The sequence below is a fragment of the Helianthus annuus genome, chromosome 10 (genome assembly GCF_002127325.2).
Source record: "Helianthus annuus cultivar XRQ/B chromosome 10, HanXRQr2.0-SUNRISE, whole genome shotgun sequence".
In the NCBI taxonomy this organism is placed as follows: Eukaryota; Viridiplantae; Streptophyta; class Magnoliopsida; order Asterales; family Asteraceae; genus Helianthus; species Helianthus annuus.
The window spans coordinates 160,734,473-160,760,202 of record NC_035442.2 but is presented as its reverse complement, the minus strand read 5'-3'; the positions used below and the strand labels follow the sequence as shown (position 1 = coordinate 160,760,202).

The window sequence follows — 25,730 nt, the reverse complement described above, 5'->3', positions numbered from 1 at the left end:
ATTATTTTATTATTTTATTATTTTTTTTATTTTTAACTAAAACTTAACACTAAACACTTTGCACACGCCTCCCCGGCAACGCCGCCGTTTTGATGTCTGTCGTTAAGGACATGCAAAAACCAACTAACTCTATAGCTTAAATATATCTCAATTACTAGAACTCTCGGTAACTGAATGCTTAGAAATTAAGGCTTAAATAAATGCAATTGTTTACAACCAATAAATCAAATCAAAGGTGAAAAGCATTGAATGCTTAGATCACCGAGTTAAACGATTGTCACAAACACATAAAATTATCCAACTTACAAAAACCCTTCATCCGGAGGAAACCACTAGGAGACTAGCCGCTCATATCGGTAAGATTGATCTTCGTAGCTTCTCCCTAATCTGCCGTCGAGATGATGATAATTTGATATTCGATGTGATGTTGACTTATATTGATGATGTCTGCCGCCAAACCTCTATATGCGTGTACCCTGCCAAGCCCAAGTGTGCGGCCCAATCCTTCTCCAAGCCTGGTCCACGTGATGATGAATTAAATCTTGCTGGAAATTAATGTTGAAGGAAACTCATGTCCACTTTTGCGACTCCCCATGTTCAACGTTTTTTTTTTTGGCTGCCAATAACTAATTATGATGTTGTTGAAAACAACTCCCAATGTTCATGTCCATATTAAAGCTGCCAAAATTTGTTCCCGTGAACTCCTACGAGACGTATGATGATAATGTTTTTTTTTTCTTTTTCCTTTATGTAGTTTCCCAATATTCCAAAAGTCAGCATGCATATATAATGTGTTCCTCAAAGTGATAATACTTTTAGAGTTTTAAAACCCTCTAAACATCGTCCAATAATAACACATGCGCTGCTATGATCTTCCAACCGTAGGTTACGGTTTGTACTTGCTAGAAACCATATGTCTCACAACCGTAGATTACGTTTTAGGACCGTATCCTACGTTTGAAACCTGCTGGAACTTTATTTGCTAATTTTTTACTTTCAATAAATGACGTACAAGCCCCTGGACTTTATTGTATCGTGTTTCTCATATATTCAAGCTATCTCTTCGACCCGAACATCTACCGAATGATATCTTTCGCATTGTTTATCATCCCTGGTAATTCCGCTTTATCAACACGCACTCTAACTTCACCGAATTAGGCGAATAACCTGTAAGACCACCAAAACTCGTAGTGAACATATTCCAAGCATATAATCACGTAATTTGCAATAAATCACACAAAATATGCACGTTAACACTCGGGTTTCACACCCTCCATCACATCCCCACACTTAACTTTGATTGTCCTCAAGCAACCATTACAAACATTAATTACCTTATTAACAAATCACCATTAAATCCCTTACTGAATCAACAATTTAAGGTCACAAGTCATACCCGTCCCATAGACTGACACAATCGAGATTGACAATCTGACAAATAAATGATACGCATTTAAAACAATTTAAGACTTGCCTAACTAAAACTAACATGCTTATGATACTACACACATGCCACACGCCCCTCACATTAATCACTCCTCTCGGCTTATCAAGACTAGCGTGTAATGTGCTAGTATATATTTCGCTCAAAACCAAATATGCTACTTTGTAATCATAAGCTTGTATAGCAATCAAACCTCCACCGTATCAAATAACGTAACACATATCAAAAGGACTTTTCGGGTTTTGGGTTAAAGGTAAAGGTGAGGTAATATTTTTGGATTTTTTTTCTTTTTTTTTTATATGGCGAACACAAAAGAATACCAAAGCATGACAACTTATTCACAATAACTACTAACACTTGGGTTATTTTCGACCCATTTATTCAACACGAATATAATAATACTTTTTGTTTTTGTTTCTTTTTCTCCTTTTTTTTCAATTTTTTTTTCATAACATACTTCTAAACATACTTGTCATTCATGGTTGGTAATCAAACGGGTCAAACAAGGTGTAACAAACGAAGGGTAAAAGGCTCAACATGGTTAACTAAGGTGGGGTGGATAAACAATCAACATATAACACAATGAAAGGGATCCTAATGCCTTTATCATCTATGTGTAAACGCTAAAGCACAGCCTCGGCACGTATCAAACCACACAAGTTCTAACACAAAGCAACATATGGCCTACTCTCAACAAATGACAGTTATTGCAATTTAAACTAATAATCTAGTAGGCTCAAATATCTCACCGAACAAAAGGAAATTGGGTTGCCGACACGTAGCATGTGTAATTCCTAAAGCATGTTACCCCTAGTTAGGCATCTCTTCTCAACTATTCTCTAAAAACATGTCAGAAATACTCTCATGAAACTTAAAGGGACAACCATGACTAGGGATCTAAGTTAGTTTAATATCAGTAGGAACCCTTTAGCGATTGAAAATGTTGGTTTTCATGTAGTTCAAGCATACTTGAGAAACAAAAATTTTCAAAATTTTTCAATTTTTTCCAATTTCAACCAATTCAAGCATTTAAGGTCATCAATCCTACCAACCCTCTCTCGAATTACCGCATCCCCACACTTGGGATACATTGTCCCCAATGTATGGTGCAATTTATGATCTAAACTCGAGAGATACCACCTACAAACTATGAACGGCTAACAACTAGACGACTCACAAACAAAACCACTCCGAACACAAAAAATTTCACACCACCAAATACACAAAAACAAATAAAATAAAGGATAGAGAGACACATTGACCTGATCAGTAAATCAGCAAGTGTCTGTAGCGGTGCAGCTGCTGTGATCAGACAGGGGCGCAAACTCCTCTTGGATTCTCTGACATCTGATCGGGGATGTTGCCAAACATCCCCACACTTGATTCATTGCATCCGTGAAGATTAAAAGTAGTAACCTACCAAAACAGAACCAAAGGTTTTATTTTTAACCTGTGGGTCCAAAAAGGTTTCACAGCTGCCATTTTAGTCCACTGGGTTAACTTTATCCATTTTTTCTGTTAACGAGAAGGTCAATTAGGTCATTTTATATGGCTGAATTGCCCTTTTAGTTAACGGAATTACATACAAAATGACCAAATTGGCCTTCTCGTTAACAGAAAAAATGGATGAAGTTAACCAAGTGGAGTAAAATGGCAACTATGAAACCTTTTTGGTCCCACGGGTTAAAAATGAAACCTTTGGACTAAACTGACAAAATGGCCCAAACCACAGGGACTAAAATGGCATTTAACTCAAACTAAAATCAATATCAATGAAGTTTTAACATGGCCATGTTTATGTTTTAACATGGCCATGCTTTTGTTCCAACATAACCATGTTTCTACATGTTCTTTACACTCCAAGTTGTAAGACGCAATGAAACCAAAATTAATATTTTGTACTACAGGTTCTAAAAAGCAATGGAGTTTTAACATAGGTTCTAAAAAGCAATGTAGTTTTAACATGGGTATGCCTTAGTTCCAACATGATCATGCCTCTGTCCAAGCATCATCATGTTCTTTGCATTGCAGGTTCTAAAACGCAATGAGTTTTAACGTGGTCATACCTTTGTTCCAACATGATCATGCTTCTATTTTAGCATGGTCATGTCTCTGTTTTAACATCCAGAAGAACAAAATGAAAAGAAATCTAACTAAAACATAATGATGTGAAAAACGCAATTGAGGTTTGATAACTAAAACGCAATGAAAATGAAATATAACATAACTTACAAAAGAACTCTGACTAACGACGGTGGACGGAAAAAGAACTCTGATACACCGTGGGGAAACTGGTGGCAGTGGAGCGGTGGCAGTGGATGGTGGAATGATGGTGTCAGATCTGAAAAACCCAATAGGTGGTTGAAGGTGGTGGTTTCAGATCTAGTTTCCGGCAAGATGGTGGCGATCGTAGGTCGTAGTGGTGGTGGTGGTGGTGGTGGTGGAGGTGGAGGTGGTAGTGTTGGTTGTGATGTGGTAGTTTATAGTTTGAAAATGGTGGATTTGAGTATACGGGTAAGAGAAATGAATTGCAGATGCTGGGTTTTTTTTGAAGATGGTGAGTTTTGACCAAAATGCCCCTCCTTATGTTTTTCATCTTTGCCACATGTCATCATCTTATTGCTTCCTATCCTTCCTAGCGAAATTAATCTTCCTATTTGATCTTTTCCCTTGTAAAATATATAAATATAAAGGTTAGATTTTAATGACGTTCCAGTTAAATTAATTTGATTTTTTTTTAAGAATAGGGTTATCAAAATCATAAAAATAATAATAGATAACAGGGTAAATTACTTTTTGAGTTCCTGTGTTTTAACTAGTTGAGTCCAAACGCAAAAAGTTTAACGACCTGAGTCCCCATAAGCATTTTCTTTAACCATTTGAGTCCAAATTTCTAACCTAGTTATAATTTTGTTGTTAAATTTTGTTAAATGACCAAATTACCCCTACAAAACTATTAAAACATTAAAATTTTGAATTTGTCAGAACATCACTATCAAAATCAATCAGTTCTCAAAGCCAAAACAACTATTCAGTCGCAAACAAGCCTTTCCTAACACCCAAACTGTCGCAAAAGATTCCCTTCTATTTTCATTTCTTTCCCGACAAAGAAACTGTCACAAAAAACTGTTTTCTTCAACTTTTATTTACTTTTGTCGACAAAACAACGATTACTATCACTGAATGGTGGACGACAGAGGTGAAGGAGTAGTGATGAACGGCGAAGATGGTTGTCGTTATGGTTGTGAATGACAGAGCTAATGATGTGCCGAGGATGATGTGAAACGAAGATGATGGTGGTGAATGAAGGATGTTAATGGAGCTCGTAAAGATGGTAGGTAGTCAAGATGGCAAAGATGACGGAGAAGATGATGGTTGTTGGTGGTGTTGTCGGAGGTGAACAATGGTGTCGGTGTAGTTGCAGGTAGTTTGCGGTGATGATGATGGCTTGGATGGTGATGCCCAGAGTGACGATGACGATGGAGAAGATCAGACGTGGAGATATGGTGCATTGGTTATGGTGAACGGTGGTGTCGAAGTTTGGGGAGATTGAGGATGGGCCGTTGGGGTTGGATAAGCAGACGGGGAAGTCGAGAGGGTTTGCGCCTCTGTAGATTTCAAAACCCTTAATCAATATCTGATCTGCACAGTTGCCGAAACAGAAATCGATTTCTGATCTACAGTAGTAAGGCGGCATCAATCGATTTCACCGACTTGTGTTAATTGGGGGATTAAATATTATTTTTCTTTTTGAGTCCCTGTGTTTTATAGGGGTAATTTGGTCATTTAACAAAACTTAACAACAAAATTCTAACTGGGTTAGAAATTTGGACTCAAATGGTTAAAGAAAATGTTTATGGGGACTTAGGTCGTTAAACTTTTTGCTTATGGACTCAACTAGTTAAAATGCATCACTCAAAAATAATTTACCCAAGATAAAAATAAAAGAAACCGATATAATATTTTTTAAGTTACAGGTGTCAAAATGCTAAAGGGACATCTTAGCCAATTGGATATGATTGGCTTTTTCAGACACACTGTCATAGAATCTGCAAAGAAATAGATATGATTTCTTCATCAATGCAACTGCAAGCTCTGAATGTCCTTGAAAACTCCATTAGACCCACATTAAACCACCACAACACACGAACTTGTGCATTGAAACTCAGTGAACCCGTACCCACCCACCAACTGTTCGACCAAATGCCTCAATCAACTGATTCTTTAGTTTGGAACACTATCATCCAAACCCATTTAGGAAATGCTGATTACTACAAGGCTGTGACAACTTATCATGAAATGTTAACCCGTGGCGTTCGACCCGATAGGCACACTCTCCCTCGCATCTTGTCGGTTTCGAGGCTATCGGGTAGCTTGACACTTGGCAAGCAACTACATGGGCAGGCAATGAAGCTGGGTGTGTGTAACGATGTTTATGTGACTGGTGGTTTGATTGAATTGTATGGGCATCTTGATGGCATTGATGCTGCAAAATGGGTGCTTTACAACTCTGAAAAGAAGATGAGTTCTGTGTCTTGGACATTGTTGGGAAAGTTGTATATTAAGCAAAATAAGCCTTTGTTGACCATCGAGTTGTTTAATGAGATGGTGAATTCGGGTGCGGAGATCGATCCTGTTTCGCTCATCACGTGTGTTACTGCTTGCATTATTGCGAAATCGTTGAAGGATGGGAGGTATGTTCATCAAACAGCTAGGAAACATGGGTTGATGTTTGATCTTTTAGTAAGCAATTCCCTTTTGAAAATGTATATCGAATGCGGTAGCGTTAAAGATGCGCGTGGGCTTTTCGATCAGATGCCGTTACGCGATGCCATTTCTTGGACTTCCATTATTCAAGGGTATGTGAAAATCGGAGAGATAAATGAAGGTTTGAAGTTATTCAGAAGAATGATTATCGAAGATGATATTAAACCGGATGTTGTAGCTATTTCTAGCATTCTCCCAGCTTGTGCGAGAATGGCAGCCCATAAAAACGGAAGAGAAATTCACGGTTACTTGATTCGGAACAGAATTCCGATAAACCCTAAAGTCGAAAATGCTCTAATCGACATGTATGCAAAGTCAGGACGCTTAGAGTACGCTTCGACGATATTTTCGAAAATGAGATCCAAAGATATCGTTTCATGGACCGTGATGATATTCGGCTACAGTTTACACGGTCAAGGTAATATCGGAGTTGACTTATTTCAAAAAATCCCAAAAACCGACATAGATGAAATCAGTTACGTTACAGCCCTTTACGCTTGCTGCACGTCGCGCATGGTTGAAGAAGGTATGCATTATTTCAATTGCATAAAGTCGCCTAAATTGGTACATTGTGCGTTAATGGTCGCGCTTTTATCGCGCGCTGGGAAATTTAACGAAGCCAGGATCTTTATTAACGAACATAAGTTATCAAGGCAGACAGAGATATTAAAAGCATTGATAGATGGATGCAGGATTCATAGAAATTTAACCACAGGAAAAAGGTTAATTGAGCATTTATGTGATTTAGAGCCTCTTAACGCAGATAATTACGTAATGATGTCAAATTATTACGCGCAATGTGGGAAACATGACATGGTTAATATATGGAGACAGACTATAAGAGACATGGATTTAACGCCTAAGATTGCGTATAGTTGGATGGAGTTTAGAAATAAAGTTCATGTTTTTAAAACAGGGGATGTATCGCATCCAAGATCAGAGGGTATGTATCGGGAATTAGAGTGTTTGATGAAGAATTTTGGTAAAGACGGTTTTAAGTTGGTTAAAGATTTTAGTTTTCATGATGTAGATGAAGAACGCGAGTGTGTTCCAATTGGTCATAGTGAGTTATTGGCGATATCGTTTGGATTGATTAGCACAAAAAGTGGGACGACTATTCGCGTGACTAAGAATCTTCGTGTTTGTCACAGTTGTCATGAGGCTGCAAAGTATATATCGAAAGTAGTTAGCCGGGAGATTATATTAAAAGATCCAAACCGGTTTCATCATTTTAAAAATGGGACTTGCTCTTGCCAGGACTACTACTAATCGGTTGACCATCTCATAATTGGTATGAAATCTCAGGGACCGATAAATGCAAAATATTTTTTAAACGCAGCTGGATGCTATGGTCAAATGGTTCCAACTAGATTCGACATTCATGACGCGGTATCTCAACCAGGTAATTTTAAGTGCGGGTTAATATGGGGTGCGTTTGGCCATCCCACAAATTCATTGATTATCCGATTTTTAAAATTTATAAATAAATAACATGCCAAATATCGCTATAAAAACTTTATAATATTCAGTAAAGCGATTTAGTATGTTTTTATGCATCGGCGCGTTTGACATGTTTGGCTCATATGACTTGTATCTTTTCTTGATTCGACTTGTTTTAAAGTTAAGTTCAATTTTCACATTGATGAATTCCTAGATGCTTTTATTTTGAACATGTTAGCTTGACTACATATTTTGTTCATGCAAACAACACAGACAGAGGATCTAAGACCCGAGGGCCAAGGAGACAATAGCTCGAACGCCCAAAAAAAACCCAAAGGGCTAATCGACCCACAGAAGCAGCTAACCAATGTGGTCGATGACTGACCTCAAGAGGCTAAGGATCAAATTTGATGTTAATTCCTGCAGTTTATGGGTTGTTTTCTTTTAAATGGTTGTTATCTTCGTGTTATCATAATCTATCAACTCTTTTTAATTGAACAATTGATTGATGTATATCTATAATTTGATATTGGAAACTGGTGAAGAAGCCAAGAAGGTTCAAAAGGGATGATGAGAAGACTAGATGTGTATTTGCTTGGTAGTGGGAGAAACGTATTGGGGTCATTGTAATATTTAGATAGGGCCTTAAAGATTGAAATTATTCAAGGATAGCGATTTCTGCACGGGAAGGAGGGGTGTTGGTTCTAGCTGCTGATGTCGGGAAAGGGGGCGCAGTTGTGTAGGTGGCGATGGTGATGTACGGATGTCAAAGACTCAAAGGTGCTGGATTGATGATGATGATGATGATGATGATGATGATTGTTGTCAAAGGTGGTGTTGTTGATGGTTGTCAAAGGCAGTGGTAGTATTGGTGACATTGATCGTTGTCAAAAGAGGTGGCACTGATGACATTGATGGTTGTTGTCAAAGGTAGTGACAATGGTGACGTTGATGGTTGTCAAAGGTGTTGGTGGTGACGGGCGGCCAAAGTGCTTCGATCGCCGCCAACATCACCTTTTCGCTAGCATCCTTGCCACTGCAGACCTATACTCATTGCCACCAACCTCCATGAAAACACATATTGCGGGTGTACCTATCAGTTCTCTGCTAAAATGACACGTTTCAACCCAAGCTAATTTTAGGGCGACAAATTTTGACCCAATTCAAAGTACTACTTTTTAAAATCGGCCCTTCTAGACCACATGCATTTTCACTTGAACTCATTTTGACCCCAGCACCCAACCTCGATTTTGAAATATACCTCTTTTATCTTCACTTAATATCTTAATCTCTTATAACTTTGCGAGGAACAGAGTTTCTTTTGAATATTTCAAATTAGATAATCAGAATAGACGGTCATACATCATGTTTTGTTGGCTTAGTATCGTTGTTTATCTTGTTTAGTAATAGTAATACCAAACAAACAATCATCAACTTTAGTCTTGGACTGGCCAGTCAAACCCAAGACAGGACCAACATCAACAAGCTACTAGTGGTCCGGTTTTTTAAGATGCAGTTTACCTTGCTTCCGGTCTTGACGCCATCAAGACTGATTTAGAACTTATGCACACAGCACGCCTCAATTTTTCTCATTCCCTAGGAATAAAATGAAAAACGATAACTCGGTCCAGATTCTTCTTTAAAAATCAAGGTTCGTATTATTACTCGTAAAAGGTATTATTTCAAATAATAAAGGTTATACGACCGGTTCCAAGCTCAAGACTGCCAAAACCAAACCATGCAAATCTCAAACATATCAGTTAACAGGGAAGACTTTATTGCCAATACGGATGTAGTGCGTTACAAAGAAAAGCAAGAAAATGGTACACAAACATAAGCTACTTTAAATGGAAAACTCGATAGACTGAAATGACCAAACAGGCGTACCTGAGCCATTCACTGAGAATGTAACCTTTGAACATCAACCAGGCTGTAAAGGTCACCACGACGTTGCTTCTGCAGTGGCAGATTTGTCCTGTAGATATATTCATCATATTTAAAAGCTCATTATAAATATAGAATAATAATGGTTATAAAAACGTGTACTAGACATCATAGTAAAGTCGCACCTCCTTAGCTCAAGTACCGAATAATCAATCTCTGTAACGATGGTTGCCTCGTCATGTTCTGTTGTAGCTAGTACCTCTCCGAACTGTCAAATATAAACATAAGTTCCTTCAATAAAAAGTTGAATATAATTATAAATTAAATAAAAAATTCCTCTCATCCACACATCAGTCACCCGAAAATACAACATATATTAGGTCTTTTGTAGAACCTTAGAAGAGACTAGTGAGGTTGATCAACTTACTGGTCCAACTAAGGTTGAATGGCCCCATGCCACATACCCAGATCCAGCATCTCGAGCAGGAGAGCAAGTTGCTACGTATAACTGTAACAAAAGTCTTGATAATTAAGCATTTAAACGGATAATCAGGTCAGCCTTACAGCCATCAGAGGTGGAACACTTTATGTCCATGAAAAAATCATTTATATATATAACTAGTGTATCAGATATAATTACTTAAATGACTCAGGGCTGCTTCAAGAAACTAGACGTGTTATGACTTTTTAGGATCCTTTTGTTAACGTCATCATAACAATGGGCAAACAAGTCGTTAAAATAACCCCAAAAAGGAGACAGAGATATATTTTAAGAGACGTCCAAAAACAGACAATAACTATAAGTTGAAAAGATGGCGCCCGTGTGAATGTCGTTGGAAGAATGCAAGAGTTTACCCTTTACATATGCGATATAAAAGGGAGAATGTTCTTTTTCTTCTAAAATAGTAGCATGTAACATCTTTATTCCTCCACACAGTCCATCTTGACGAAGTAAACTGTTATTTTTATTTTATGTGGTTTATTAAATCATGTGTTTAAGCTATAAAGTTCGATAAATGTTATATATATATATATATACAATGTTATCTATATTTGTAAAAACTATAGATGAATAAAGTCAATATTTTTACAAACAATTACAATGTGACAATTGATTAATCGTAACTAAAATACTGGAAAAAGGTGAAACCCTTGCATCATTAAAGTTACGCCTTTTAACTTTTTGTCAAATACTTCTAAGTTCTATTGCTAAGGAAGTTTCGGATACTTCAAAAGGTAATTAATAGCTATTCAGACTATTCATCCAAAAAACTTATCATCGAAAAATTCTCAATATTTCAGACAGGGAATAAAGAGCATACCTGATTATCTACAGCCCTGCATATCAAAATGGGATAAAGCGCGTAAGTTAAAGTGGGAAAACATTGAAGAGATGAATAAACCATAGGACAAAATAATGCAAATACGAAGTCCCAAAATAATGTGTAAAAACAATTCTACATACCTTGCCCTTTGTAGTAACTCCCAATGCAGTGGACCAGTAGTCATGTTGAATGCCCCAGGATAACAAAGTAGGTGAGCACCTGATGAACAATTCATATTTGATTAACAATAAGGCACCAAAATGTTATTGAAACTACTAATTAACAAACTAATTAAATGTACTTGCAATACTGTACAATCAAAACTGAAATACAACTACATGCTAAACAACATTTTCTTTCATAGTATTATTGTTGTCATTTACGGTTAAAGATGTGAAACTGCTCTTATAAGAACAAAATGATTACAGTTAACAATTGCATTTAATCAATCTGTTAACAATCTATCTGAGAGATCAGAGAAGTACAATTTTTATGTTGGGAAAAAAACCTATTATAATCATTTTGGTATACTGTGTTATTATATGACGCCTATTATAGTATTATATGATAAATCCAAACTAAACAAATGTCTAAATGAAAAACGTAATAAATTGATAGCTTTAACAAACCTCTAGCAGCATAAAGCATGGCCAGTTCCTGAAAACGAATGTCATAGCAGATACCTATACCTATGCGTCCAACATCTGAAAAAAAAAAAATTGCAATGAAGAATCTCAATAATAAAGAAATAGTATTCCAACTTATATATAAATATATAATTATGTTGTAAGGTATTCCAACTTATCGGAGTAAATAAGAACGCTACGATACAAACAGTGTAACATTCATCATCAAATTGTAAACAAACCTGTATCCACAACAGTAGGAGTTTCTCCAGCAGTAAGAGTTTTTGATTCCTCAAATACAATCTTTCCAGGAATATTGATATCAAAAAGGTGTATCTGTCATGCAGTCATATCACACAACTTATCAGAAGTTTGTCTGTATAATAAAATGACAAATAGTTTCTGCAAAAAAAAAATGACAATCCTTTTAAACTTTACAGTTTTGACCCATTAGAAATAAAAACAGCTCAAATTAGTGAAGGGTGATAACGATAGGATAATTCAAATTCGCATTGCACATAGGCTACATAAAACAGTACCTTTCTGTGTTTAGCTTTCAGCTTTCCATCAGTATCAAAAACGCAACAAGTATTGTACAGCTTGTCCCCACATCTTTCTGGTATGGAACCACCAACTATCGTGATCTTCAAAGAACGAGCAACTTCAGACAACATTGCTGTTGAAGGAGATGAGTCCGTGCCAGCATCAATGTCCTCAGCATACACCGGGAAACTATCATTTGAATAAGGACTGTTCCATATTTCCTGACACACAAAATCACAAGATCAGCGTATTAACTACAACGAAAACCAAAAATAAACAAACAGAAAAAGGTTAAGACAGTGAATTTTACGATACAGTAACATAATCAAGGTTTAAAAGAACGGAATTGAGCCTCGAGGTGTTTTCCCTTCGCCTTACGAGGCGTATGCCTCAAGGCGAACTGAGGCGGAATTAAAAAATATATATAAAATTATATATCTTATAAAAATAATAATACTAACTAATTTCATCATCAAATTCATCAAAAAAACACACAAAAAAGACATAAATTGCTTGAAATTGATACAAAAAGTCAAAAACATCAAAAACAAATATCAAAAACCCCTGAGGCGCAGCCTTTGTAGCGCCTCAGCTCCTCTGACGCACACATACAATATAAACCTCCTGAGGCGCGCCTCAGAATCGTTTTTTGGGCGTTTCGCCTGAGGCGCACGCCTCAACCGTTTTCTAAAACCATGGATATAATAATGACAAACAATAAAGAAAGAAAAGTAGAAGCTCATTATAAAATATTACAGGCAGAACAACAAGCTTGGCACCCTTCTCAGCAGCCTCTTCAATTGCTACACGAGCATGAGCAATATTCCTCTCCTTGTCTGCTGTCACAGACAGCTGACATAAACCAATCTTGAACTGCAAAAGAGAGTAAACCGAAAATGTGATAAATATAAAACCGTAAATGCTGATAAGCATCCAAATTAACTACTTTTAGACCCCAAATTGTCACATTTTTTCTGTTTTAAAAACAAAACTATTATTCAAGATGATGAACAAACACAAACAATCCCTGACAGGATTCTCCAGTTCTCTACACAGATAAACACATTAATCCTAAAGCATAACACTACAAGGATACCCAAACACTCCCCGTTTTTCCAGTAATAATACAACAATGCATGCACAAGTCAAAAAACCCTAACCGCATACATACATACACCTATCAAACACAAAATCAGACGTTTAAATATACAAAAACCTTGGAAACAGGAGGAACAGGCAATTCAACAGCAGGAGGAACCCTAGCTTTCTCGGGACTAAACGAAGACGCCATGGATGATGATGATGATGCACGAGTGATTGCACGAGCAGCAGTGAGGTTAACTTTTAACGGAACCGAGAAGTTGCGTAGAGAAGATAGACGGTGTGAAGCGGCGGTTGTAACGGAGCGAGTGACGGTTGATGATCGGAGAGTAGAAGGGAGAGTTGTTGACAAGAATGCAATTGATCCACTTCTCATTGCTTTTCCACCGTTACTTTCGCCATTCAGCCATTGACGGACGTCAGGTTAAAAGTGATTGGGATCTTTTGGACTCACTTGTTTTCACATTTATTTTAGGCCGTGGGGTATGGGGCGGGACTTTTGGCGTGGGTTGGGGTAAAACGTTCAAGTCACCACCCTGGGTGGGCTTGGGTTTGGGGCGTGGCCCTTGGGGCTTGGGTTTCAAGTCGGGCGTGGGGCGGTTTGGCCAAGCGAGCTGGCGGACTCTGATTTGCTCACCCCGCCACGTCAGGCGGGTGTTTTAAATTTTGAAATTTAAAATTCAAATTGGTCCCCCCATCCCCCATATTCTATAACCGCCACCCGGGTCACCCAAAGGCCCTATATATTGCAACCCCAACCCCACCGGTCCCCCATCCCACGAACCAAACACCCACTGTCGGTAACCCGCTACCCCGCTGGTCCCCCCCATCCCACGAACCCAAGAAGAAATGGCATCCTGGACCCGTCAAGAAGAAATGGCACTCGTACCAAGCGTCGTCGACGCTATGAAGGGGCGGCCACCGGGCCAAACAAAATATTGGGCGGAAGCGTTTGCGGCCTACCGACAAAACGTCGGTAACGACCGCCACAACCTCAACGCGTGCCAACATAAATGGCGCGAGCTACGGCCCAAGCTCGACCGTTTCAAAGCTTACTACGATGCGGTTCCCGGTGGCGAGTTAAGCCACGAGGACCGGGTGGCGGTGGCGAACATAGAGTTTCGAGGCAAGGAAAACAAGGCGTTCGACAAAATCGTCCTTTTTGAAATTTTTTTAACGCTTTAGGTTTTTTTATTTTGTAATTTCTGAAATTATGTAATTTTTAGGATTATGTAATTTTAAAAATTTTAATAAAGTTGTAGGTTTTTTATAAATGTTGTGTGATTTTTTATAAATTTTTTGTATTTTTTTTAAACCATTTATGCCACGCGGTTCACCCAACCCAAGCTCAACCCACGCCCCGCCATACCCCGCGGACACATAACCCGGCAGTGGGCTGGCTCCGCGGACACGTGTCACCAAATACCCAACCCAAGTCCCAACCCCCGCCCCACCATACTCCACGGCCTTATGGGTGTGACAAACTGGCAACAGTAAAATTTCCTAATACAAATTTTCAAAAAATAGAAAATAGATGGGTTGATTATATTTATTTACAAATTTTAGGGGGGAGTGCAATCAGTAAAATTTAAAAAATGGAAGGGCATTTAGCAACACCCTTATTTTATTTATTACGCTCTTAGAAGATTTTACTAACACTGCCCATTTATTTGTTTTCACAATTTACCTGAGGAGGTATGGTTCTAAATTCTTTCAGGTCGTGATTAAGTCCATGCGGGCTCATGACTATACTTATAGTCATGCCAAAAAAACAATCAACCAGCCATAACAAATCCCCTGATGGCAACTCCCACGGGTGCGATACTATGGCAACACGGAGGACACCAATAATACAAGGTGAAAGGGACCTGTAATCAATTAGCGCCTGCCAGGCATTGTACTAGAAGATCCCCACGATGTGCCATCGTGCAGAGGACAAAGGGTACAGATGACAACGATGTGTGGCCAATCGCGCCATTTCACCTCTTCTGAATCTTCACTAATGGTTGATGGCATACAGACAATAAATACGTCAAGAAAGCGATGTGTGGCCAATCACATCACACAAACGTACTCCCACATATGCATGCATTAATTGCCAAGACAAAGGGCACCAAATGGATATTCCTTGGCGTGACACCTTACCCAATCAGCCCCCATTTTTCTCCAACCTCTCGGCTATAAATACCACACTCCTCCGAAAAATTTAAGGATTCTGATCCTACTCTCTACACTTTCACTCTATACATTTAATCTCTCTCTCTCTCTCTCTCTCTCTCTCTCTCTAGAAGAACAATAATTATTCTCACGCCGAAAGGTGGTTACGAGAAGAACCTCCCACCTCTCATTCTCGTAACGAGTCTCGTAGTGTTTTGCTAGTTTTGCAGATCATACTTCTTGGATTTGAGCTCATAGTGACCAGAAGATTAACCCCCCTTGGTTGAACAAGGTCTTATCCCTTGCAGATTATACTCGTGTTTCTTCATAAGTGGATGTAGTGTCTTCAAATATTTAAGTGGTTTATTGTGAGCACTACCAACATCAACGATATGCGAAGCAAACTTATCTCGATTATTCCCACCATTAAACCGTTTTTCTAAAAAAAATACATAACACCCACCTTTGTTTCCCAAAATATTATACACGTATGTAACAACACAAGCAAAACGTTTTATCCGCCTTTATATTGTACTCTAACCATTTACCATATTACCATATTTATCAAAGTTGGGCTGAAACGTCACTCTTTAGTCCATGTAATTAATTTTTGGAAGCCATGACCACCTAGTTAGCAAGATCCATTAACCCAATACTTTCTTTATGTCTTGAAAAATGGTGTTAAAAACCAACCCACCAATCAAAAACCCAAAAACATATTCAACTTTACGTCTTTGGCTATCGTCCGACTTCTGGACTGACTACCTGTTGATAAAAAGCCATAAACAGATTCAGTTTTGGCTAGATTTTAGTTTTGCAAATAAGGGAGAATTTGTCAATGAATCTCGCATTACTCAAATCTGAATTTTGTTTTCGATTTTTTTTTTTAAAGGTAGGTTTTGGGTTGGCTAACACAACACATTTTATTAAACACGTTAATTCAAACACGAATAAATAAGTTAAACTCAAACACCACCCGTTTAATAAGTGGGTTAACATGTCAACCGTTTAGAGGTTTTCAATAAAAGTTTATATTTAGATTTTAGAGAAGTATTCTAATATTGAGCTAAATATATAACTCATGTTTGTAATTGGGAAAGAGAGATAAAGAAGCAAAAACAATTAATTAAACCATACCAACTATAAAAGGTTATCTGATAAATGATTGTTTGTATTGTTAGAAAGTCACTAGTTATTACTCATCTTCACAAAACAAACATTAAAACGGGTCGGTGCGAAACACGACGCGATTTTAAATGGGTTTGACACGACACAACATGAATAAATATATGGGTCAGGTTTAGGATTTAAAATTTGAACCCGTGAACTCAAAACCCATTAGCGTGTTAATCTAGAGATGGGCATAAAAACCGGTTCCTACCCGATTCTAGTAGACCCGACCCGGACCCGGTTCCGGCTCCTACCCGATGCTCAGAGGAACCGGTCCCAGGTTTAAAAAACCCGACGGGTATTACCCGGTTCCCATTTTTCCTAAAAAAAAGTCAACCGTACCCGGTTCCTACCAGTATCCGGTTCCTACCCGTAACCGGTTCCTATCTGTACCCGGTATGTTACCGTTGGAACCGATTCTTATATGGATCTGACCGTTGGAACCGAATCTTGCTATATGGTAACTCATTAAATGCAAAATCTGACCGTTGGAACCGGTTCCTTTATGACCATTGGAACCGGTTATACTATAAATATCACAATTTTTTTTATTTTTTTTCACAACTCATCTTCTTCTTGTATCTATTTCTTCAACTTCTTTACATATTTCTAATGGCTTCCAAGAACTCTAAAAGCACAAACTCCCAATCCGTCAATAATGTTCCAAAAGGTTCAAATGCTCCATTTGTGGTGGGAACATTATCGCATAGCCGCAATATGGATGTATGGTGCAATTGGGATTTAGTCGAGATGAGCGATGGTTCACAAAAGGCTCAATGCAAGCATTGTGGCTCCTTGTTAAGCAAGGATTCTAATTCTACTTTAACGAAGCATGCGAAAAAGTATTGCAAAGCTCTAAAAGATTTGACACCCGGTCAAGTTCAACTTTCAAAAGATGGTAAGATTTTCCGCTACGAACAAAAGATAACTCGTGATAGGATGGCGAAGTTGGTCATCAAAAAAGCGTTGCCTTTTGGACACTTTGACGACCCCGATCTCACTAAGCTAATTAGGGAGACTCTTCAACCTAGCTACAAACATGTAAGTCGTCGAACTTTAAAACGTCATTGTTTAAATATATGGGAAAATGCAAGAAAAGATTTAATTGCATTTTTTCAAAATTTAAAGACTTGTGTAAATTTAACTAGTGATGTGTGGTCGGCTCCACACGGTTTACCCGAATCATACATTTGTGTCACCGCTCATTGGGTTGATCCCAATACATGGCAAATGATGAAACGTACGATCGCATTTGAAGAGTTTCCTTCTCCTCATACGGGAGAAAATATTTATAAAATTATGAATGCCACAATTATAAAATATTGTTTAGAGGATAAAATATTTTCAATATCTTTCGATAACGCCTCAAACAACTCAAATGCGATCCAAAAACTAAAGTTGAAGTACAAACCAATTTGTGATGGTGCTTTTTTTCACACAAGATGTGTTGCTCATATTATTAATTTAGTTGTGCAAGACGGTTTAAAAAATAAATTTGTAGCGGATTTTATTATAGCTTTTAGAACTATGCTTCAAGATGTTTTTAAAAGTGGTAAAGAAATATATCAAGATTATAAAAACCTTTGTAAAGAAGTTAACCAAAAATTAATTGGTCCTAATTGGGATATCCCAACTCGTTGGAATTCAACTTGTCATATGTTTGAAATGGCTTTAAAACAAATGGGCACTTTAAAAGCATTTCATACAACTTTAAGTGATGACTACCAAGTCGACCCTTTTCCCGACACGGCTTGGAATAACATTCAAACACTAAGTGATTTTTTAAAAGTTTTCAAAAAATCAACAACTTTAATTTCCGGTGTTTATTATCCCACTAGTTCTCGAGTTATTTCCGAATTATATTTGATAACAACTAATTTTAAAAAGTTTGAAAACTCAAGTGACATGTTGAGGAACATGTTGACACCAATGATCAATAAATTTAAAAAATATTTTTTGGACTTACCACCCGTATTTTTATGTGCCGCCGCTTTAAACCCAATTTTAAACGTAGCGGGTGTTAACGCGTTAGTTGATGAAATTTACGACAAGTTGGATATGCACGAGGAGGATCCAACATTGAAAGCCAAAACTAAAAAACTTTTCGAGGAATCTTTGAATAAACTTTATGATCATTATTTAAAAAAAATATGGGGAAAAAATCATACAATTTTTAATGGAGCTTTATCATCGGCCTCTAAAGATCAAACAATTGCCGACCCCATCATAACCATGTTGAACGTCGTTAGAGACGAAACGGCGAAACAACAAAGGGGTAACGAACCATCTAGTGAACTCGGCCGATATAAACTAAGGGATGATGCACTTACTATGACGGCCGAGGAGTATAATAATTTTGACATTTTGGCATGGTGGAAGTCTAAAGAATCGGAATTCCCGATTCTAGCCACCATGGCTCGTGATTTACTAACGGTCCAAGCTTCCACGGTAGCTTCGGAAAGTGTTTTTTCTCTTAGTGGTAGGGTATTGTCGATTAGAAGAACAAGATTAACCCCGGAGTCGCTAGAGATGGCAATTTGCCTAAAAGATCATTTGGACGGCGTTGATCGTGTTCAACATAAGTCGAGTCTCGAAGACGAGGTGGAGTTGGAGCACAAGATTATTGAAGAAGAGGATGAAGAGGAAGACGAGGTAGAGACCAATGATTCCGAAGACGATTGTACCGAAGTGCCCGCACCAAAGCGTAGCGGAAGTGAAAGTGTCGCACCGTCCTCAAGCAAACGAGCAAAAACATAAATTATAGGAACCGATTCTGATCAGTCCTGAAGGAACCGATTCTGATCAGTCCCGCGTAACCGGTTCTGTTAAACAATTTTGATTACCGAATGAACCGAATTTTTGTACTACTTAAACGATTATATATGCGAATTTTTTTTCCACAAACAAGCTATTACTTCACAAACGAACTATTATTACACAAACATAACACTAAAAACATAACACATCAAACATAACACATCAAATACTTCAAACATCACACATAAAACATAAGACATTAAACATAACTAAACAAACGCATCCACCAAACTACACATTAGAAGAACCGGATCCTTCGCCCTTTTCTTCCTTTTTTGCCTTTGTCACCGGGCAATGTTTGTCGGTATGCTTCTTGAGGGTGGAGTTTGCCGCCGCCTTCATGAACTTCCCACAATTCTTGCAACGAGCCATCTCATGGTTATCCGACATCAAACACAAATCAAAATTTTTCCAAATTGCGGGGTTACGCTTGGTTTCTAAAATCAAAACAACTCCTTCTTCCGACGCCATATTAGTTCTTCCGGTTGCGAGCTTGAATGTTTTTTACAGAGAAAGAAGAGTGTGGATGATGCAAATTGGAAGTGTAGAGACATTGAGGAAAAAAATCGATTTTTATAATTGAAAACCGGTTCTAACGGTACGAATTTAAAAAAAAACAGCTTTTTCGCAGCGGAACCGGTTCTAACGGTACGATTTTAAAAAAAAAAACAGCTTTTCTGATCGGAACCGATTCCAAACAGTAGTGGTCAGCCTTTTTCTGAAATACGCAGTGGAACCGGTTCCAAACAGTACCCGGTCCCGGTTCCACACAGTACCCGGACCCGGTTCTCTTGTACCCGAAACCGGTTCCACCGGTTATAAAATAAAGGATGTGTACCCGGGTTATACCCGGACCCGGTTCCATTCACTTGTATTCATACCCGGTTCCGGGTTGGAACCGGTTCCGGGTTTTAAAAATAACCGATTCTGCCCATCTCTATGTTAATCCGACATGATTGAAATCCCTAGTGGGATGCTGTAAAAATTTCAAAATGTCAATATTCGTAGAGTGGGCCTGAAAATTGGGTTGGAACAAATCTGGAATATGGAGCCTGGTAAAGAAAGAAAAGGAGACCTAAATTTTTATACCAAACTAAACACTATATAATTTCTATAAATATACAGGCCCATTAAGAGTTGAGTGGGGCTACCCCAGGCTGGGCTTAAAAATCCACCCCTATGAGTCTGGCACCCACAAACTGTTTGATAAAATGCGTGTAACAGATTGCATCTTGGAATGCATTGTTATTGGGGTCGTGCATAACAATTTATCAAACGCCAAAGAACCAAAGTTTTATTTTCGGTGAAACTGGATTTGCTATTCAAAAAGGGGTGGTTGAAGAAACTATTATCCAAGCAAGGGAGAAAAATTGCAAGTTTGCGGTGGAAGAGTTAAATTTAAATTTATTTAATTTTTTATCATATTCTAGAAATAGCATATATAATAAGTCCATTTATATAAAAATGGGTTAAAATATCAACATCTAGGACTAAAGTTATAAACAGAATCTAATGCAAAAGTTGCAAACAGTCTTCCTCATTTGATAGGTCACCATTACACGTTTGTCATGTATCAATAAACAATCTATGTGATCGGTGCATCGAGCCTAAACTCTTTTTAAAGTTCTTATTAAATTAATGATTTTATCGCTCAAAAGTAGCGTTTTTGGAATATTATGTTTCTGAATGATCAAAAGTTGAATATGATAGCAACAAAAAAAAAAAAAATGTAAATAGAATACATGGTCCCAAAAAGTACATAAGGGCCTCGGTCGAAACCAATCAAGATGGACCACTTTGGTTAGAGTTAGGCCTCCTGTCAGGGATATGCAACTCTCATGAAAATTACACCATCTTAAAGAAATTTTGGTTGATTTGACAAGTAACTTTATAAGGTTGTCGGGTGTGGTTTAAAGACTCTAGGAGTTTTATAGTGTTACGTCAGACTCATATCAGCGTTATGTTACATAGGGGTCTTTAAAGCTACTCCCTTTAGCTTGTATGCAATGGTTTAAAGCCTCCTATTAAACAAAATACGAAAAAAAAACAAAAGATTTGATTGGTTGAAAAGAATGGGCCCCACCTGTACACCCACTTTAGCGCTCGTTACCGGGCTGACGGAGCTTCGATGCCCCCCCCCCCCTGGCGCGCATGGGATGGGGTGGGGGCGCTATAGGGCGTCAACAGTGGTGATGTGGCCAGAGACGATATACCACACCCTCAGGACAAAAAAGCATGTTAACTTTTAAATGTCTTTTGGTGTGTATGTGTCTATATATGTGTGTGTGCGCGCGCGTTATATTATAGACCAGAATGAAAATAAAAAGCTAAAATTAAGCAATATTTAAGGATTATGTGTGTGTTTTAGGTTGGAAACTTAGACCGTCAAAACAAACCATATAAAAATAGTTGAACAAGAAACCAAATCGATCTAAATAGATTTACTACGGGTGTGTTGTATGCTTAGAACCAGTTCCGTCCCAAAGTGATTTTATTTAATTTTTTTAAAGAACATCTTGTAAAGAGTAACACAACATAAAAACAAGTTTAGTGAGTATAAGAGTAAAAATAATCCAATTATCTGATATTTTATGCAAGTTTACATTTTTATGGGTGTAAACAAGGTAAGGTGAATCTAAAATCATTCAAGCTCGAACTCAAATCATTTAACTTAAAAAGAGTTTGAACTAAGCTTGTTTCAATCTAGATTAGTGGGCAATTTTTTCAAACTCAGTCTAAGCTCGCTTATATATTTTTTTTACTTACCCGTGATATATATAATTTAGTTTTGTTTTGTTTTTTTGTAATTGTATATATAACAATATTTATTATCTTATATATAAATAATAAATATTATGTAAATATGTATTTTTTTGTTAAATAATTCTTTTACATTTATATCTATATCATTAATAGACTCGTTTAGGCACATGAGTTGATACGAGCTTAATACATGAAGCTCACAAGTTCATACTCGTTTATCAAATGAGCTTTAAATTAGAGTATGACTCGTTTAAACTCAACTTATTCAAGCTTTTAGTGAGAAGTATCTCATGGACGACTTGATTCATTTAAATCCCATAATTCTTTGGAAACAAATGGTCAGTGGTGTCGCTTCTACCAGGAACTGGGGCTTGTGACCGCGGTTGCAACAGATCGGTCTTCCACTTGATGTTTTTTAAGTAAAATTTATTGAGATATTTATTGGTGCATCAATGAACAATAAATATACGAGATGCCACCAAGGGTATGACATAATTCACATAGGATACCCTACTTATAGAACATGAGTTGTCTTGATCGCCAATATAATGCATTATTTGGATGTGTATGCGTCCATAATTGATTGTCTTCATATAAAAAAATCGACAACTATTGTTCATAGTCCTTTTGAAATTTCTTACTTTTTGAATATGTAACATAAGTTACTATTTTTTTTTAATTTGTACCATGACTAATTAGCTAATCATGGTTAAACTTTTAAAAACACCGATTTGATCTACGATCTTTTTTTCTTGAAGAAAACTTAAACGATCATAATAAATAATGGACATACAAACATAATACATGAATCGTATAATTAAGAAGTATAATGTATATCTACCATTTTCTGTTCAAAAATGTATTGGGCATGAGTGCATGACCATCTTTCTACTATAATCTTCTCTTGTTAAAGAATAAAGAATATAAAGTATATGTAGGTATCATTATTTATTACATAAAACGACGTATTTTGATTTGAGATGGTATTTAATTCGAAAGGTCATTTGCATTTAATGCTATGTTTGGCTTGACCTCCATGCTAATATCCACAAGGGTGATACGATATCCATCAATACCTTGTTTGTGTTTATGTGGCTTTCTTTCTTTTCAATCAATCTCCTTGTGGTGTGTGGCTCCACATGAAGAGAATGTGGTGCTCTTCCTTTTCACCATTCATTACCTACAAAAGTCTCATTTAGGTCCTTAAAAAACTAGATATGGTGTCATATCAATAAAAATAGAATATGTGTAGAGAAGAACACCCAAAACCATAGTTGAGAAACTATGATTGGTTATCGTATCATGTTGATGGATTTCGGGTATAGTAGGTTGGTGAGTTGAAACAAATTGATGTACACAAGCACAACATGTACGTGTATTTATTCATGTCATATACATCAACCTTGATCAGAGCACACTTAAAACTATGTAACACAAACATGACATGTGATAGTTGTTTGGCTGAATAGGTTGTGTGGGTCAAAATTATTAAATGCCTAAACGAGGTTCAATCAAGTTGTATACGGGTTGGTGGGCTGCGATAAATTGTAACTAGGTTAAACGCATAGTGAACTATTTGGTCGATTGTAGTTATAATATGTATACTTATTTTATTACTAAAATTTTAAAGAAATTGACGAAGTGGCCCTTTTATTTACAAGCAACCACGACACAATATGTTTATTAAACATATGAGGCGGTGAACCCTTTTACGACTCGAACATATTTAGACTCGAACTAAATACTAGTTCTTTTCATAACGAGTTCATATCATGTTTTGAATTACAACCCATATAAACTCGAAAACTTGATTTTGTATACATTTATAGATAATTTACATGGCAAATACAAGTATGAGGTTCTAATATAGGATATCTAAGTTATTCAAAACAAACTCTAACCACTTGATATATCTAAATGGGCAAATGAAATCAAATATATTAAGTAAGACCAATGCAAACAAATGAACGATATTACAGTCAGAATTTTCAAATGCATAGGATCCAATTGTCATTGTCTTAAAGTTTGGAGGCTAAATTGCAATTATGATTATAGAATTAGGCAATTAAACTTTGAAGGCTAAATTGCAATTATGATTATGGAATTAGGCAAAAAGCCATTAATCCAAAAATAAAACAAGAAAGGATCTCTTAATGGGCAATCCAAATTTCCAATGTAGGCCATCCAACATCATTTCTTTCACATGTACATAGCAAGTGTAATTATTAGAGATGAACAAAAATGGGTCAGTAGTAAGGATCGGTCCTAATTCTATTTTGGTGGTATGGGTCGCATGTCCAGTCTTGACAAACTTAATACTGATTAGGACCGATCGTAATACCTAACAAACAACCCATCAAGAGTTGGCACGGCAGACCCATCATAACGTGTAGCCGGGTAGGGTGTTAACAAATCAAGTATTTGTTGAATTAGTTGGGCTCAAACTTATTCTAACTCGTTTGAGTCAACTTGATAGAGAATGCGACTTATCAATATATGATTTTGTTCAGTTTCTCTCATTTTTAACCCACTTTTTTTTTCGCAACACATTTAGTTATGTTGTACATTTGTACCTACATCTTTTTACATTGATTTGAACTTTGTAGCCCCTAATTGGTATACATGTAAATCTAATTTTAGCTAAAAGTTGAACTTTTACTAAATTTATTATGAGCTCATGCTTATTGAGGCCAAACGCTATCAAGCTTTCAATGGAGGCAAAACGAGTTTGTTGGTGTGGTGTTTAACTTAAGCAGACGTGTTGTTAGACAGGAGGGGATGGAGAGAAATAGATAGAATGACAACACCCTAACACACAAGGGTGACAAGGGAACAATAGCTACAAAGAGGGATATGAGAGGACAAGGTTAGAACCCCGTGAGTCTCTCATACAATAGTATTAAAAAAATATACGTAAGATATTGTGTATTATTAATTAACTATCTATATAAGTAGAATAGAATGCATCATATCATACATCTTAATTATGATATATGTATATATATTATATAATTTTATCCAAGCACTAATGTATTATAATCTCATAAGTATTTATCAAAGTAATCAAACTTAAAGACAGGGTCATAATGATCTTGAAATATTCACTGCCTTATGATTAACCAGCATTCGTAAACGTTAAGATCATTTCATTATTACAAAGCTTGTCGATTTTATTTTCTAAGCGTGTGTTTCATTGCAGACATCATCTCTCTTCCTTCTGGATTGAAGAATCGATTTAACATGTTAAAAAAACGTTAGTTCACAAAGTATTACTTTAAAGATATGTTCAGAAAGAAAAATGATTCAAGGAAACTCCTCAAAAAAATCAAAACAACCACATATTTGTCTCGTGTGTATATATTATACACACCCAATATATAGAGTGTGTGTGCATTTATATATACATTGAAATAAAAAAACAAATTAAATTATTATGGTGACCCAAATGGGGTGTGCTACTCCAAAATATGCGGACCTTTCATGGGACACAATGACCCGGTTTTGAATTATTGGCTATACAAACATCCACTAATTTTATTTTTCATATTTGTGAACGTCTCGAGTCTATGTAATAAATTTTAATAAAACTACAGCATATACATATAGAGTTGTTATAATAATAACCAGGGTTGTAGTAACCCGCACATTGCGCGGTGTCCTCTGTCATCGACAAAAACAACCCATAAACTTTTG

The 25,730-nt window shown here is 36.9% G+C and overlaps 2 protein-coding genes across 2 annotated transcripts; one reads left to right on the top strand and one right to left on the bottom strand.

The window, feature by feature from the left end:
• Nucleotides 1–5,439: 5,439 nt before the first annotated feature.
• LOC110885773 (pentatricopeptide repeat-containing protein DOT4, chloroplastic) lies at nt 5,440–8,237 on the top strand. The gene is made up of 2 exons (XM_022133482.2): nt 5,440–7,613; nt 7,925–8,237. Exon 1 carries the CDS (start codon nt 5,510–5,512, stop codon nt 7,478–7,480), a length of 1,971 nt encoding a protein of 656 aa, XP_021989174.1. The 5' UTR covers nt 5,440–5,509; the 3' UTR covers nt 7,481–7,613; nt 7,925–8,237.
• Nucleotides 8,238–9,405: 1,168 nt separating this feature from the next.
• LOC110885772 (omega-amidase, chloroplastic) lies at nt 9,406–13,570 on the bottom strand. The gene is made up of 10 exons (XM_022133481.2): nt 13,246–13,570; nt 12,786–12,902; nt 12,026–12,250; nt 11,729–11,822; nt 11,490–11,564; nt 11,001–11,079; nt 10,858–10,873; nt 9,963–10,043; nt 9,721–9,803; nt 9,406–9,626 (listed from the first exon to the last, which is right to left on the bottom strand). Exons 1-10 carry the CDS (start codon nt 13,504–13,506, stop codon nt 9,548–9,550), a joined length of 1,110 nt encoding a protein of 369 aa, XP_021989173.1. The 5' UTR covers nt 13,507–13,570; the 3' UTR covers nt 9,406–9,547.
• Between the last annotated feature and the right edge of the window lie 12,160 nt (nt 13,571–25,730).

What these genes read in the sequence shown, in the direction of transcription:
- LOC110885772 (XM_022133481.2), bottom strand. Translation starts at nt 13,506, where the DNA reads ATGAGAAGTGGATCAATTGCATTCTTGTCAACAACTCTCCCTTCTACT. An exon ending in TGAAAGCTAAACACAGAAAG is followed by an intron (nt 11,823 to 12,025) that starts GTACTGTTTTAT and finishes ACTGCATGACAG; the next exon opens with ATACACCTTTTTGATATCAA. An exon ending in TCGGTACTTGAGCTAAGGAG is followed by an intron (nt 9,627 to 9,720) that starts GTGCGACTTTAC and finishes ATATATCTACAG; the next exon opens with GACAAATCTGCCACTGCAGA.
- LOC110885773 (XM_022133482.2), top strand. Translation starts at nt 5,510, where the DNA reads ATGATTTCTTCATCAATGCAACTGCAAGCTCTGAATGTCCTTGAAAAC.